Consider the following 18,368-nt stretch of genomic DNA (forward strand, 5'->3'; position numbering starts at 1 on the left):
GTGCAACTAATAGACTTCCCTTTAAGGGCACAAACTATATTCAAGTCCTTTTTCTTTTGAGGTAGTGCAATTTAATACTCAAGTCATTTAAAAATGTAGTAACAGCAGAAAAGATGCGAGGGACCCGTTATTAACCCTCAACGTTGGCCTGGGCGGGCTACAAGACATGTATCCCGACCTGGAATTCTGCCACACCAACGGGTTTTTTTTCAGGTCTCTGTAAAACAAAACACTTTCTAGCAACATTAGAAACAGTCCCTATAGAAGCAGTCCCTTTAAAAGCTTCTTTTGTAAAACCAGTAGGAAGCACCTTTAAGAAGGTGCAAACTATTTGCAATACCTCTGCGACGACCAGGACCTTGGGGCGCCGCAAATACTTTCCGTACCCACTGTATATGACAATCGCTCTTGTACATTGGCATGTTGGCTATGTTTGGTCAGCGTGTGGTCCGTCATACAAACAGCGCCCTTACCCTGAGAAGTTTGCAAAGCAACATTTATATGCAATCAATTGTGCTAAACTCTGGTCACTCTGGTCTATGTGTCGTTCAAACAAATATAGGCTTGATAATTACATTTGTCCTTGGAAGAATGGCTTACTAATGGCTTACTAATCCAGGGATGTGTGTAGAGCATGTTAATTAACCTTCAAATTATTAAGACAGTCATTAGCATATAGATTTCCAAATAAACTTTACTGCAGCCATTTCGCATGTCAGGTTGTTTCTCTCTGCTGTTATAAATGTCACTATCAGATATTGATTTATGTAAAACACTGTCCTGGCCTTTAGTTCAGTGAGAAACAATTACATTCTTGAGATTCCCGATTTGCATTTTACTCAATATCTTTGCTGCTGCAGGAAAGATATTGTTTCATGTGCCACCATAGTGGCCTTCATAGTGATGTACAAAGTGGGGTACAATGATCAAACACAATGATGGGAAGGGAGGAGTGTTTTGGTGTTGAACACCCCTTTACTTCTGAGCACTTCTGAGAGGTCGTAGTTATGGCACTGGAGGATAATGGCTTCCTGGTCACTTCATGATTAATTCTTCTGAAATCTTTGGCAGTTAAAGGGAATATGTAAGCAGGTTTTTTTCTATGTATTCTGAGAGCAGCATGATGTAGGTGCTGAGACCCTAATTTCAGAGATGTGTCACTTACTAGTCTGCAAACTGTCAGTTTGGTACAATCTCTGTTTTCTCTAGCATAGATGCAGCAGGGCTCAGAATGCTGAGCTGAGTATAACCCCAACCGCACCCCTGATTGGCAGCTTTCTGTGTACTCTGTACATTGACAGCAAGCTGCTAATCGGTGATGGTGAAGGGGTTGGACCTGGAGGCACGAGACAACTAGTCCTTTAGTGGTTAAAGCGAACTGGTCAGCAGAATTTTGCTAAATAAACTGCATACATTGTCATGTTGCTGTGCTGCTGTTATACTGATTTAAATGATACCTGGGGTGAAGAAATCTGTCTTGAGTAATCAGTGTTAGAAGTTTTCAGTTAATGAGATGCCCGTGCTCCGGGAGGATAAGACTCTGCTTACAGTCCCGCTCCAGAGCACGGGAATATCATTAACTAAAAAACTTCTAACACTGATTACACAAGAACCACAGGATGGATTTCTTCACCCCAGGTATCATTGAAATCAGTATAACAACGCCAACAGCACAGTGCCTGTAGTTTACTGAGAAAAATCCTGCTGACAGGTTCACTTTAATCTCCTGCTGATAAAACACTGATTTTATTGAAACAGCACACAGCCTAGTAAGTGACACATCGCTGGAATCGTGGTCTCAGCCCCTACATGATGCTGCTCAGTTTACATGGCAAAAACCTGCTGACAGATTCCCTTTAATGTCCATCTTTTTTTCTCAACATAGTTTTTGCGACCCTATTGACTATTTCCTTAGGCCACACTCTAAGGCTTTGGAAAATGTAAGATACCTATCCCACAATCTTGCTGTGACCTTCTGGCCCAGAGGAAAGATTTGTGGTGGTCCCTTCTCCTTTTGAAGACTACTTGCGATAGACCACATAACTGTACACTCTTTTTGTGAAGCACACTGCACTGGTTTTTGCAGTTGAGGTGAAGGAAGTCATGACCTCGGGGTTTAAAAAAAAATTAAAAACAAAATATATTATCATTCATCATTCTCATGAACAGAGGTTCCACTTGTAAATGATTAAATCTGAACTCCACGACCACAGAATATATTGATGTCCTTGGCATTTACTTGGATTATGATTTATTTCATGCATTCACTTATTGGATTTGTTTTCACTTTTGATGAGTTTATGGAGCACTGAGAATCCTGCCTGGTAATTGGGAAGAATTGCTATTATTTTTCTTAATTCCTGGGTACATCGGATATTACTAATGCAGATCGCTTCAGAGGATTTGCTTGTAGAGAATCTCATTACATCGCCTTGTTAATGCTCATAAATGTGTTTTATTTCTGTAATTTTGCTTCATTAAAGTTTGTAGTATAAAATATTGATTGTCTTGTCCTGTACATAGCACTAGCTAATGGAGGCTAGTCCCTCTTCACTGCCCTAGAAGTGCTTATTAGGCTTACCACCTGCTAGCATTCCCTATTAAAATCCAGAAAAAAAGTAAATATATTATATTTTGGATGGATAAAATTGCTAGTCATGGGGTTCTATTTGAAAGCTCTATCCTCCGGGTCGTTTTAAAAGTAATTTTCAAATTGTACATAGAAGGACGACTATAATAACTGAAGGGCAGACCCCAGAGGAGCTCCACATAAGAGTAGTATGGGGGTCCCTTGCTCTACTATAGCTCATATAGCAATCTCAAATGCTAGGTTCACATGATGCAACGCTTTTGCTGTGTTTTTTTTCTGTACCTGCTCTCTTGGCAGTAAAAACGCTGAGTTCAAAATGCCCATTTTGCTGTAAAAAAAACGCTGAAAAAATTGACATGCACAGATTTAAAATAGCTGTTCATTAGTTCTCAAATTCAGTCAGGAAAAAAAAAAAAAACAGAATGTATTTAAGAGGACAGTGGCGTAACTAGAGTCTGATGGGCCCCGATGCAAAATTGTGACCTGGCACCCCCCCCCCATGTTGGTCAGATGTATGGGCCCTTGTAGCATTTCAATCATATAAGGGCATACAGTGGAAAAAATAAGTATTTGATACGCTGCCAATTTTGCAAGTTTTCCTACCTACAAAGAATGGACAGAACAATATTGAAGCCAGCATATTACAAGTATAATAACAATGTATCGTGGAGAACCACAAAAAAATTTTTTCAATATGCTAAACGGACAAATAGGGGCCAGCTGCCAAAATACATGCAAAGAAGAAACAGAGAACACAAACAGCCATATGGTCCCATAAAAGATAAATATTTATTAATAAACATTAAAACACCAAACAAGATACAGAGATGCAGTACAGGGAATGAATATACGTTTCCTAGTGGCCATAAATAGAGGGCCAGAAGAGCCAACCCATAGTCCGTGCAAACATAATTATAGGAAATTTAGGGACAGTACCCATACCTAATGCCAAATGTGCACATATTCGCAAGGCAAGTGCCTACACATGGGAAACATTACATGTCATATTAAATAAATTAACATACCCAAAAAAGGCACCACGGACAGAATAGGCAGGCAGCCAGGCCCGACCCCGACACGCGTTTCGGAGCGGGCAGCTCCTTCATCAGGGGGTAAATATGATCCTTTCGGTACGCATATTTATGCACCGCCGGCCGGAAATGAATAACCTTTCGGCACGCCGCAAAAGCACGCCAGGCAGCGCGCACACCCTCCAACATGGCCGCCGGCACCAGAAACACGTGGGGCCCCACGTGACCACCTGCCGAACGGCAGTATGGAGTGTGTGCACTGACTAGCGGGCCGGGCGCATGCGCATGAAATAAAATGTATCGGCGCCACCATCTTGGAAGAAGGAATACACATCGGGCAGAAAGAAAAAACATGAAACATACAATAAACAAAGAGAAAACAATAATTCATACAGGTACATATACACTATGTTCCAAATTATTATGCAAATGATATTTTTCTCGGATTTTTCTAAATGGTCGGTCCAAATGACAGTCAGTCTAATAAAAGTCATCACCCTTTAGAGTATACATCAAATTTTATTGAAGAAACCTCCCAATGATAACAGTATAATCTCCAAAATGAATAAAACCTCAAAATGCACTGTTCCAAATTATTAGGCACAGTAGAATTTCTAGACATTTGATATGTTTTAAAGAACTGAAAATGTTCATTTGTGGAATTTGCAGCATTAAGAGGTCACATTCACTGAACAAAACAGCTATTTAACTCAAAAACATCCTAACAGGCCAAGTTACATGTTAACATAGGAACCTTTCTACAAGTTTCTGCTTGTATTTCTTTGCCTCCCAGAGCTGCTCTTTTGATGTGAACAGCCTCCCACCCTCATAGATCTTTTGCTTGATGATACTGCAAAGGTTCTCTATAGGGTTGAGGGCAGGGGAAGATGGTGGCCACACCATTTGGTTATCTCCTTTTATGCCCATAGCAGCCAATGACTCAGAGGTTTCTTTGCAGCATGAGATGGTGCATTGTCATGCATGAAGATGATTTGCTCCTCAAGGCACGTTTCTGCTTTTTATACCATGGAAGAAAGTTGTTAGTCAGAAACTCTATATACTTTGCAGAGATCATTTTCACATCTTCAGGAACTTTAAAGGGCCCTACCAGCTGTTTCCCCATGATTCTGGCGCAAAACATTTTTCCTCCACCTCCTTGCTGACGTCACATCCTTGCTGGGACATGATCGCCATCCACCAACCATCCACTACTCCATCCATCTGGATCATCCAGGGTTGCTCGACACTCATCAGTAAACAAGACTGTTTGAAAATTAGTCTTCATGTATGTCTGGGCCCACTACAACCATTTTGGCTTGTGAACACTGTTTAGGGGTGGCCGAATAGTAGGTTTATGCAGCAAAGCAAGCCTTTGAAGGATCCTACACCTTGAGGTTCGAGGGACTCCAGAGGCATCAGCAGCTTCAAATATCTGTTTGCTGGTTTGTAATGGCTTTTTAGCAGCTGCTCTCTTTATCCGATGAACTTGCCTGGCAGAAACCTTCCTCATTATGCCTTTATCAGCACGAACACGACTGTGCTCAGATTCAGCCACAAATCTCTTAACAGTAAGATGATCACGCTTACATTTTCAAGAAATATCTAATGTTTTCATCCCTTGACCAAGGCATTGGACTGTTTGATGCTTTTTGGCAGCAGAGAGATCCTTTTTCTTTCCCATGTTACTTGAAAACTGTGGCCTGCTTAATAATGTGGAACACCATTTTTAAGCAGTTTTCCTTTAATTAGAATCACCTGGAAAACTAATTATCACATGTGTTTAAGATTGATTTCAGTGATCCATTGAGCCCTGAGACACAATACCATCCACGAGTTTATTTGAAAACAAAACAATTAAAAAGTTTTGACACTTAAATCCAATTTGCATAATAACTTGGAACACAGTGTATAATTGATGCTAACACCTCACACTCGCCACTCCTGATGATGCACAGATAGAATGTATATCAAAATACCTAAACCGCCACACATAATATAACAGAATATATATAGCAAAGAAGGTGCATCGAATAGATAACATACTCATAGTGTACACAGCATATACGTAGTACGAATATGAGGGGTTCTCACATTGAGTAATAACTAACTAAATGTCATATAAATATATAACCCTTATAGAATTACAGTATAAACCAAAATTTAGAACCTATTGACAATATATAGATATACAACTTATGTACCATGCATAGACGTATATAGAAACACATATACATATATAGATAATCATATATACAAAAACATAACCGCCATAATGTATAACAGATAACAAACTCCAGATGTTGACACGCTGTAGTATTTGCAGAAAGTACACTATTCATTCACAGCTCCAAAGTATCGGTGCTAATTAAACAGAAAAATAAAAAATGATTAAAATTAATAAAAGAAACACCAAGCCACAGGTCACGCAACCCACAGGAGGCACAAAACAGATGTGGATCACAAAAAAATGTGCACATTTGGCATTAGGTATGGGTACTGTCCCTAAATTTCCTATAATTATGTTTGCACGGACTATGGGTTGGCTCTTCTGGCCCGCTATTTATGGCCACTAGGAAACGTATATTCATTCCCTGTACTGCATCTCTGTATCTTGTTTGGTGTTTTAATGTTTATTAATAAATATTTATCTTTTATGGGACCATATGGCTGTTTGTGTTCTCTGTTTCTTCTTTGCAAAGAATGGACATGTCTGTAATTTTTATCGTAGGTACACTTCACCTGTGAGAGGCAGAATCTAAATATAGAATCCAGAAAATCACATTGTACGAATTTTAAATAATTAAATTGCATTTTATTGAATGAAATAATTATTTGATCACCTATTACCTCTGCACTCATTACCTGTACTGTATTAATTGCACCTGTTTGAACTTGTAAGGCTACTTTCACACTAGCGGTTTTTTGCATACGTCGCAATGCATCGTTTTGGTGAAAAAACGCATCCTGCAAAGTCGCCTGCAGGATGCGTTTTTTCCCCATAGACTAACATTAGCGATGCATTGCGACGTATTGACACACGTCGCAACCGTCGTGCGACGGTTGCGTCATGTTGTGGCGGACCGCCGGCAGCAAAACATGTTACATGTAAGGTTTTTTTGTGCCGACGGTCCGCCATTTCCGACCGCGCATGCACGGCCGGAACTCCGCCCCCACCTCCCCACACCTCACAATGGGGCAGCACCGTTGTGCGGCGCTTGCACAGTATGCGTCGGTACGTCGGGCCGACGCAGCGCGACGGCCCCGTACCGACGCTAGTGTGAAAGTAGCCTTACCTGTATAAAAGACACTGGTCCACACACTCAATCACACACATGGCCAAAATTGAAGAGCTATCTAAGAACACCAGGGACAAAATTGTAGACCTTAACAAGGCTGGGATTGGCAACAGCTCAATAGGCAAGCAGCTTAGTTAGGCAACAACTGTTGGCACAATTATTACAAAATGGAAGAAACACAAGATGGCTGTCAATCTTCCTCGGTCTGGTGCTCCATGCAAGATCTTGTCTCGTGGGGTAAGTATGCTCCTAGTATGCACCTGTTCACACTAGCTTAGAAGTGCCAGTCAGTCTTTTATTATTAAAATCCTGCAGGACATGCAAGGTCCCGTGCTCACGCCAGCACACGTCCATGTACATTTGAAATTTGCAAATGACGATCTGGATGATCGAGAGGAGGTATGGGAGAAGATCATGGGGTCAGATGAGACCAAAGTAGAACTTTTTGTTATCAAGTCCACTCGCTGTGTTTGGAGGAAGATGAAGGATGAGTGCAACACCAAGAACACCATGCCAACCGTGAAGCGTGGTGGGGAAACCATCATACTTTGGGGGGTGTTTTTCTGCAAAGAGGATACGATGACTGCACTGTACTGATGGGAGGATGGATGGGGTCATGTATCCCAAGATTTTGGCCAATAACCTCCTTCCCTCAGTAAGAGCATTAAAGATGGGTCATGGCTGGGTCTTCCAGCATGACAATTACCCAAAACACACAGCCAGATCAACTAAGGAGTGGCTCTGCAAAAGGCATTTCAAAGTCCTGGAGTGGATTAGCCAGTCTCTAGACTTGAAACCAATAGAAAATCTTTGGAGGGAGCTGAAACTCAATGCTGCCCAGTGACAGCTCCGAAACCTGAAAGATCTGGAGAAGATCTGTATGGAGGAGTGGGCCAAAATCCCTGCTGCAGTGTGTGCAAACTATGTCAAGAACTACAGGAAATGTCTGACCTCTGTAATTGCAAACTAAGGTTTCTGTACCAAATATTAAGTTCTGGTTTCTATTGTATCAAATACTTATTTCATGCAATAAAATGCAAATTTATTATGTAAAAATCATACAATGTGATTTTCTAGATTTTATTTAAGAATCTGGCTCTCACGGTTGAAGTGTTTCTACTATAAAAATTTACAGACCTCTCCATTCTTATTAGGTGGGAAAACTTGTAAAATTGGCAGTGTATCAAATGCTTATTTTCCCCACTGTGCATGTTGCCCCACTCCCCCATTATATAGTAATTTCCCCCCATCCTGTACTAATGTCCCCCATCCTGGTGCCATTCCTGGTATATATGTCACCCATCCTGGTATATATGCTCCCCATCATAGTATATACTGTATATCAGTCATCCTGGGCCCATCCTGGTATATACAGTGGGGCAAAAAAGTATTTAGTCAGTCAGCAATAGTGCAAGTTCCACCACTTAAAAAGATGAGAGGCGTCTGTAATTTACATCATAGGTAGACCTCAACTATGGGAGACAAACTGAGAAAAAAAAATCCAGAAAATCACATTGTCTGTTTTTTTATAATTTTATTTGCATATTATGGTGGAAAATAAGTATTTGGTCAGAAACAAAATTTCATCTCAATACTTTGTAATATATCCTTTGTTGGCAATGACAGAGGTCAAACGTTTTCTGTAAGTCTTCACAAGGTTGCCACACACTGTTGTTGGTATGTTGGCCCATTCCTCCATGCAGATCTCCTCTAGAGCAGTGATGTTTTTGGCTTTTCGCTTGGCAACACGGACTTTCAACTCCCTCCAAAGGTTTTCTATAGGGTTGAGATCTGGAGACTGGCTAGGCCACTCCAGGACCTTGAAATGCTTCTTACGAAGCCACTCCTTCGTTGCCCTGGCGGTGTGCTTTGGATCATTGTCATGTTGAAAGACCCAGCCACGTTTCATCTTCAATGCCCTTGATGATGGAAGGAGGTTTGCACTCAAAATCTCACGATACATGGCCCCATTCATTCTTTCATGTACCCGGATCAGTCGTCCTGGCCCCTTTGCAGAGAAACAGCCCCAAAGCATGATGTTTCCACCACTATGCTTTACAGTAGGTATGGTGTTTGATGGATGCAACTCAGTATTCTTTTTCCTCCAAACACGACAAGTTGTGTTTCTACCAAACAGTTCCAGTTTGGTTTCATCAGACCATAGGACATTCTCCCAAAACTCCTCTGGATCATCCAAATGCTCTCTAGCAAACTTCAGATGGGCCCGGACATGTACTGGCTTAAGCAGTGGGACACGTCTGGCACTGCAGGATCTGAGTCCATGGTGGCGTAGTGTGTTACTTATGGTAGGCCTTGTTACATTAGTCCCAGCTCTCTGCAGTTCATTCACTAGGTCCCCCCGCGTGGTTCTGGGATTTTTGCTCACCGTTCTTGTGATCATTCTGACCCCACGGGGTGGGATTTTGCGTGGAGCCCCAGATCGAGGGAGATTATCAGTGGTCTTGAATGTCTTCCATTTTCTAATTATTGCTCCCACTGTTGATTTCTGGTTGGCTATTGCAGATTCAGTCTTCCCAGCCTGGTGCAGGGCTACAATTTTGTTTCTGGTGTCCTTTGACAGCTCTTTGGTCTTCACCATAGTGGAGTTTGGAGTCAGACTGTTTGAGGGTGTGCACAGGTGTCTTTTTATACTGATAACAAGTTTAAACAGGTGCCATTACTACAGGTAATGAGTGGAGGAAAGAGGAGACTCTTAAAGAAGAAGTTACAGGTCTGTGAGAGCCAGAAATCTTGATTGTTTGTTTCTGACCAAATACTTATTTTCCACCATAATATGCAAATAAAATGATAAAAAAACAGACAATGTGATTTTCTGGATTTTTTTTTCTCAGTTTGTCTCCCATAGTTGAGGTCTACCTATGATGTAAATTACAGACTTACAGACGCCTCTCATCTTTTTAAGTGGTGGAACTTGCACTATTGCTGACTGACTAAATACTTTTTTGCCCCACTGTATGTCCCCTTGTCTGGTATATACAGTATGTCCCTCATCCTGGGCCCCTTACTGGGATATAGTTGCCCATTCTGGTTTATATGTCCCCCATCCTGGTATATGTCCCTTATCCTGGTATATATATCCCCCATCTTGGTATATATGTTCCTTATCCTGGCCTGCATCCTGGTAATAATAACAATAATCATTTTTATTTCTATAGTGCCAACATATTCCGCAGCCCTTTTTACGTGATATATATTCACCACATCCTGGAACCATCCTGGTATAGATGTCCCCCATGATAGTATACCTATGTATTCACAGTTATAGGGACTGTGCACATGACATCCTTTTTCAAGTGAATTCCACCTTGGAAACCACCAGAAAAGCTGTCAAGGCTCAAAAGAAAGCATATGCATATTAAAATGACTGCTGTGTACATAGTCACACTTCTAACCGTCTTTTAACCACTTCATATTTCTAAAAATGTCAAGCAGTTAAAGAAAAGTAACATTTACATTGGTCTAGCATTTTTAACTTGGAAGATGTTTTGTACTTTACGACATAAGTGAATGGGAAAGGTCAAAAGACGTCTGGATGTCTTTTGGGGCATTTTCCATAGTTTTTGCGTAAAAAAACACTACTGGTTTCTGGAGTGAAAAAATAAAAAGAAAAAAGAAAATGACAGTAAAAAAAGACATAAAAAAAACATTGGAAATCCCTCCAAAAACAGGATGGTATAAGAAGAATGACAAAAAGATGCTTCAGGGAAAAAAAACTACAGTTTCTCCTATGCCTGCTTGAAAAACTCAGCAGGTGTGCCTAACTTTAAAAGATGTCGTGTTGCTACACCCACATAGGAAATGTTGTCAGTCACTGAGTACGACCACTTACTGGACTCCTCCTAACCATAGAAAAAGCAGGGATTTAAAGGAATAAAAAAACAGTTATGCTGGTTGTTTCCCCACAAATTTGTATATCAGTCTGCTCATTTACTTCTATTTTATAGTATTATACTAACAGATCAGACACTATATTTAATGTGACAGGTTGCCTTTAACTCTTTAGAACATAGGATGTCAAACCTCTAAAATGTCCGATACGTGGGGCCTAACAAATTTACTATTTTTATATTCTTTTTTTTGCTGATATCAGGAACAATGTAAAGGAAATACATGTCTATGTTTGCCATACGCTTTTCTTTTTTCTGACCACAAAGGATCCCTAAAATAAATATAAAATTGTGCTCCCTTCTCCGTAGCAATCATTTCTATGTATCAGACACAAATTTTTTTCTTCAACAGAAGCAAGGCTCCATTAACATTCTTTTTTTTAACTTTTTTTAATTCATTTTCTTTTTCATTTATTTCAGACAATGTGTTTCTTCCTTCACCATAAGGTCATAGAATACCTCTGGGTGCATTTCAACATTTAAACACCAATTTATTACTTCTGATTTCCCCTGCAACTGCCGTTGGCATATTAGTACCAGTTATAGGGCAAACTTAGCCTCCTAAAATGGACTGCAGATCTGATCTGGGTCTTCTAAGAAGGTCCTGTGCCCTCCCAGCACCTGGCAATCAAGTGATCACTAGGCTGGGAGGAGGAAGCAATGTTGCTGCTTCCTATTCTTGTTCAGCACTCTGTATACAGAAATCAGGAAGGCCGGAATGATACTAAACCATCTCTTCCTTCTCCATGGAGAGCTGGGCTGTGTCTGACAGCCGACTCCCTGTTCTTGCATGATCTCCATTCAATATCTGACTCTCCAATGACATTCTAAATGTCATTGCAGAGTTATATGTGAACCCACCTGACGCATTAAGTTATTGGGTGGCGCAAGCTGTTAAAAGGGTTGTCTGGCTTTGGAGTACAAGTCTGCAGTCACTCTATGTGATTGCAGACTTGTGACTCCTCACACTGTGCATAGTGCGCACTGTGTGGTTTCTCTTACAGCAGGTCGGCATGTGACCACAAGTACGCAATTTGCATACGTTTGGTCACATGACAACTAGATGTACGTGGCCTCATTCAATACAAGTGTACTCAGCAAGGCTGGACAGGTCTAGTCGGAATGTGGCCCGGAGTATGCAAATTGCATACTCGTGGTTACACAACCGCCCGCTATAGGCACTTATAAATGATGCACTGCACTCTTCTGGTTTGTCAGCCCCACAAACAAAATCTTTCAATACTAATCAGATAAGATGCCCATCAGGGTTGCTACCCGCTCAAAATTTTTGGATTGTTTGTAAAAAGAGATTACCTTTTCCCATGCCTTAAAAAAAAGTGTTCATGATTTTTTTTACGTTGGAGATATTTGTGCACATAATTATCAATTATGACTGTAATTATAATTTTATATGTCATAGTGAATGAAGTTAATGTCTTTATATCATAGTTATGGGTTGTAGAAATATGACACGTAAAATCTGAATGATTTCTTATAGTTCTCCAATGTGTTCATAAAAAATGTTGGCTTTGCGTGAGTTTTTTTATAAGCTGTCACAAAAAAATCAAGTTAGCAACCCTGACGCTCATGCCTGCACTGATTTTAATAAATTAATCCTACTTTGATTTATGCCTCCTCTCAGCTCACTAATGTAACGAAATAATCAAATACTATACAACTTCAACTGTTCTTCGGTATTTTAATCTAGGCAAGACACGATTAGAGCCACATAGCCAGAAAATAATTTTTTACTTCTGTAAAGATTGATAATGAGTTACTTACTAATACTATATATTGATGTTACTCTTTGTATCCTGGTGTTTACAACAGTAGGGAATTTGCAGTAATTTATATGCTGTATTATGTCTCTCTGCAATTTTACATTTACAAATTCTGTTTTACAAATGTATTAGACTTTCATACACTCACCAGATATTGTTTTCAATCCTTGCAGGCTGGACAACCCATTCCTCAAGTGAAGGTCTTTGTTGTAAATCTGCGCGGTCCATCACACACTGTGGAGATCTTTCGTCCTGATACTTTTGAGTACAAGTAAAGTAAAGCTTAACATTTATAAAGACATATATCCAGTTATTCATGTGAAAACTATCCATGCATACAAGGATAGGGATGAGGAACATGCATACCAGGATAGGGGTGAGGAGCCATGCATACCAGGACAGGGATGAGAAGCCATACATACAAGGATGGGGATGAGGACCCATGCAGACAAGGATGGGGATAAGGAGCCATGCAGACATGGATGGGGGATAAGGAGCCATGCAGACAAGGATGGGGGATAAGGAGCCATGCAGACAAGGATGTGGAAGAGGAACCATGCATACAAGGATGTGGATGAGGAACCATGCATACAAGGATGGGGATAAGGAGCCATGCATACAAGGATGGGGATAAGAAGCCATGCATACAAGGATGGGGATAAGGAGCCATGCATACAAGGATGGGGATAAGGAGCCATGCAGACAAGGATGGGGGATAAGGAACCATGCAGACAAGGATGGGGGATAAGGTGCCATGCAGACAAGGATGGGGATAAGGAGCCATGCAGACAAGGATGGGGATAAGGAGGCCGTGCATACCAGGATAGGGATGAGAAGCCATACATACAAGGATGGGGATGAGGACCCATGCAGACAAGGATGGGGATAAGGAGCCATGCAGACATGGATGGGGGATAAGGAGCCATGCAGACAAGGATGGGGGATAAGGAGCCATGCAGACAAGGATGTGGAAGAGGAACCATGCATACAAGGATGTGGATGAGGAACCATGCATACAAGGATGGGGATAAGGAGCCATGCATACAAGGATGGGGATAAGGAGCCATGCATACAAGGATGGGGATAAGGAGCCATGCATACAAGGATGGGGATAAGGAGCCATGCAGACAAGGATGGGGGATAAGGAACCATGCAGACAAGGATGGGGGATAAGGTGCCATGCAGACAAGGATGGGGATAAGGAGCCATGCAGACAAGGATGGGGATAAGGAGGCCGTGCATACCAGGATAGGGATGAGAAGCCATACATACAAGGATGGGGATGAGGACCCATGCAGACAAGGATGGGGATAAGGAGCCATGCAGACATGGATGGGGGATAAGGAGCCATGCAGACAAGGATGGGGGATAAGGAGCCATGCAGACAAGGATGTGGAAGAGGAACCATGCATACAAGGATGTGGATGAGGAACCATGCATACAAGGATGGGGATAAGGAGCCATGCATACAAGGATGGGGATAAGGAGCCATGCATACAAGGATGGGGATAAGGAGCCATGCATACAAGGATGGGGATAAGGAGCCATGCAGACAAGGATGGGGGATAAGGAACCATGCAGACAAGGATGGGGGATAAGGTGCCATGCAGACAAGGATGGGGATAAGGAGCCATGCAGACAAGGATGGGGATAAGGAGGCCGTGCATACCAGGATAGGGATGAGGGGACAATGCATACCCAGCTTATTCTCAAGTCAATAAGTTTTCCCATCAGGCTGCGTGCTTACTGAGGAGGGTGAGGATGGCGATGCTAGTGAGGAGATGGATGGCAAGTGCGCAGAGGAGTGGCGGTGCTAGTGCTGAGGAGATGGAGCACGTGCTCACAGGTAGGACTGTGACATATGAAGAGACCAGATCAGCGTTGGAACGTGCTGAGGTGAGTAGTTTTTTTTTCTTTTAGTATGAGGCCATTATACTGTATATAGTACTATGTGGGCACATTATACCATATGGAGCACTATGTGGGGCCATTATACCATATGGAGCATCATGTGGGGCCATTGTACAGTATTGAGCATCATGTGGGGCCATTATACAGTACTGAACATCATGCGGGGCCATTGTACAGTATGGAGCATCGTTTGGGGCCATTATACAGTATTGAGCATCATGCGGGGCCATTGTACAGTATTAAGCATCATGTGGGGCCATTATACAGTATTAAGCATCATGCAGGGCCTTTATGCAGTATTGAGCATCATGTGAGGCCATTATACAGTATTGAGCATGACTTGGGACCATTATACAGTATTGAGCATCATGCAGGGCCATTATACAGTATGGAGCATCATGTGTTGCCATTATACAGTATGGAGCATCATGTGGGGCAATTATACAGTGTGGGGCCATTGTACAATATTGAGTATCGTGTGGGGCCATTATACAGTATTGAGCATCATCTCTGACCTTTCCTGGTTTGCAATTTATTTTCCTTAGGATCCACATGAGAGACCGTGACTGTTGTGTAAGGCCGAACCAAGACTCTGAAATTAATTCTGCTCAATATTGATATTAATATATTAATTATAATATTTTATATATTAATTGTACTTAATATTAAGCAGAATTAAGTATTTTCACATTCTCCATATGCCATATGAGCCTGCACACAGCCCTCATATATACTGTAAAAGCCCATACACAGTCACCTATATATCCCTAGAGTCCCCTATATACAATATGAGCCCATACATAGCACCCTGTATACAGTATGAGCCCCCACATAGCATCCTATGTACAGTATAAGCCCCACCCCTACATAACCCCCGACATATAGTATGAGCCCCACATAGCCTCTCTATATACAACATGAGCCCTCAAATAGCCCTCTGTATACAGTATGAGCCCCCATATAGCTTCCATTATACAGTATGAGCCCCTACATAGCCTCCTATATACAGTACTAGACTGTGGCCCGATTCTAACGCATCGGGTATTCTAGAATATGCATGTCCCCGTAGTATATGGACAATGATGATTCCAGAATTCGCGGCAGACTGTGCCCACCGCTGATTGGTCGAGGCAACCTTTATGACATCATCATTGCCATGGCAACCATTATGACATCTACGTCGATACTGTGCCCATCGCTGATTGGTCGAGGCCTGGCGGCAGACTGTGCCCGTCGATGATTGGTCGAGGCAACCTTTATGACATCATCGTCGCCATGCTGTACCCGTCTCTGGTCGAGGCCTGGCGGCCTCGACCAATCAGAGACGCGGGATTTCCAGGACAGACAGACAGACAGACAGAAAGAAAGACAGACGGAAAAACCCTTAGACAATTATATATATAGATGAGCCCCTACATAGCCTCCTATATACAGTATGAGCACCCACTTTGCTTTCTATATGCAGGATGAGCCCCAAATACCCTCTGATATACAAAGGCATGTAAAAGTTTGGGCATCCCTGGTCAAAATTACTGTTATTGTGAACCGTTAAGCAAGTTGAAGATGAAATGATCTCTAAAGACCTAAAGTTAAAGATAACACAATTTATTTGTATTTTAGGCTATATATTTTTTTTATTTTTTACATTTAAAAAATTACATAAAGGAAAATGGTTAGTACCTAGTACCTCCTGTTATGATCCTTAGTGGTTGAGGATCACGAATTACTCCAGCTAAGTAAAAAACATAGGACAAGCTCTAGGGAGGTGGCAAACTGGACTGACCGCAAATCTGAACCTATCCAAACACACTAGAAGTAGCCGGTGAACGTGCCTAAAAAATCCTAGACGTCTCGAGCCAGCCTGAGGAACTAACTACCCCTAGAGAGAAAGAAAGACCTCTCTTGCCTCCAGAGAAATAATCCCCAAAGATATAGAAGCCCCCAACAAATAATAACGGTGAGGTAAGAGGAAGGCACATACACAGGGGTGAAAACAGATTCAGCAAATGAGGCCCACTAATACTAGATAGCAGAAAATAGTAAGGGGTCTGTGCGGTCAGTAAAAAACCCTAACAAAATATCCACACTGAGATTTCAAGAACCCCCGCACCAACTAACTCAGTCCCCTAGAGCAACCAGCAAGCGAGGAGATCACATCTTAGCAAGCTGGACAAGAAACATGATGAATGCTGATAATCAAAAAATGAACGGACAAAAACTTAGCTTGTCTTGGAGAGGCTGGGAGCAAGGTAATCACAAGGAATCTGAAGAGCACTGAATACATTGATAGCAGGCAAGGAACTGAGTATCCAGGTGAGTTAAATAGGAAACGAACCAAGGATAACGAACCAGCTGATGCAGCCAACCTGCAGAAGACAACACTACACAGTACCGCTTGTGACCACTAGAGGGAGCCTAAAAATAGAGTTCACAACAGTACCCCCCCCTTGAGGAGGGGTCACCGAACCCTCATCAAGACCCCCAGGGCGATCAGGATGAGCCGCGTGGAAGGCACGAACCAAATCGGCCGCATGAACATCAGAGGCGACAACCCAGGAATTATCCTCCTGACCATAGCCCTTCCACTTCACCAAATACTGAAGCCTCCATCTAGAGATACGAGAATCCAAAATCTTCTCCACCACGTACTCCAATTCACCCTCGACCAGCACCGGAGCAGGAGGCTGAACAGAAGGAACCACAGGTACCACATACCTCTGCAACAAAGACCTATGGAACACATTATGAATGGCAAACGATGCTGGGAGATCCAAACGAAAAGACACCGGGTTAAGGATTTCCAAGATCTTATAAGGACCGATGAAGCGAGGCTTGAATTTAGGAGAGGAGACCTTCATAGGAACATACCGAGAAGACAGCCACACCAAATCCCCAACACGAAGTCGGGGACCCACACCGCGGCGGCGGTTGGCAAAGTGCTGAGCCTTCTCCTGTGACAACCTCAAATTGTCCACCACATGGTTCCAAATCTGCTGCAACCAATCCACCACAGAATCCACCCCAGGACAGTCAGAAGACTCAATCTGACCCGAGGAAAAACGAGGATGGAAACCAGAATTGCAGAAAAAAGGCGAAACCAAAGTAGCAGAACTAGCCCGATTATTAAGGGCAAACTCGGCCAATGGCAAAAAAGTCACCCAATCATCCTGATCAGCAGAAACAAAACATCTCAAATAAGTTTCCAACGTCTGATTAGTTCGCTCGGTTTGGCCATTAGTCTGAGGATGGAAGGCCGACGAAAAAGATAAATCAATGCCCATCTTAGCACAAAAAGTCCGCCAAAACCTGGACACAAACTGGGATCCTCTATCAGACACAATATTTTCAGGAATGCCATGCAAGCGAACCACATTCTGAAAAAATAGAGGAACCAAATCGGAGGAGGAAGGCAACTTAGGCAAGGGCACCAAATGGACCATCTTGGAAAAACGATCACACACCACCCAGATGACAGACATTTTCTGAGATACTGGAAGATCCGAAATAAAATCCATGGAAATGTGCGTCCAAGGCCTTTTCGGGACAGGCAAAGGCAAAAGTAAACCGCTGGCACGAGAACAGCAAGGCTTAGCCCGAGCACAAATCCCACAAGACTGCACAAAGGAACGCACATCCCGCGACAAGGAAGGCCACCAGAAGGACCTAGCCACCAAATCTCTGGTACCAAAAATCCCAGGATGACCCGCCAACACCGAAGAATGAACCTCGGAAATAACTCTGCTGGTCCATCTATCCGGGACAAACAGTCTCTCTGGTGGACAACGGTCAGGTCTATCCGCCTGAAATTTCTGCAGCACTCGTCGCAAATCTGGGGAAATGGCAGACAAAAT

General features: G+C 42.3%; 1 protein-coding gene across 3 annotated transcripts in view; it reads left to right on the forward strand.

The window, feature by feature from the left end:
* Positions 1-18,368, forward strand: part of LOC143816750 (inactive dipeptidyl peptidase 10-like) — a 503,885-nt gene that overhangs the window by 302,910 nt on the left and 182,607 nt on the right. For all 3 annotated transcript variants that reach the window (XR_013223993.1, XM_077297511.1, XM_077297512.1), the window contains exon 10: positions 12,780-12,877. Coding sequence is in view for 2 of the 3 variants with exons in the window: in XM_077297511.1 (XP_077153626.1) it covers positions 12,780-12,877 (98 nt within the window). In the remaining variant the exon portion in view is untranslated. The remainder of the gene's footprint in view (positions 1-12,779; positions 12,878-18,368) is intronic.

The sequence above is a fragment of the Ranitomeya variabilis genome, chromosome 3 (genome assembly GCF_051348905.1).
Source record: "Ranitomeya variabilis isolate aRanVar5 chromosome 3, aRanVar5.hap1, whole genome shotgun sequence".
Classification (NCBI taxonomy): Eukaryota; Metazoa; Chordata; class Amphibia; order Anura; family Dendrobatidae; genus Ranitomeya; species Ranitomeya variabilis.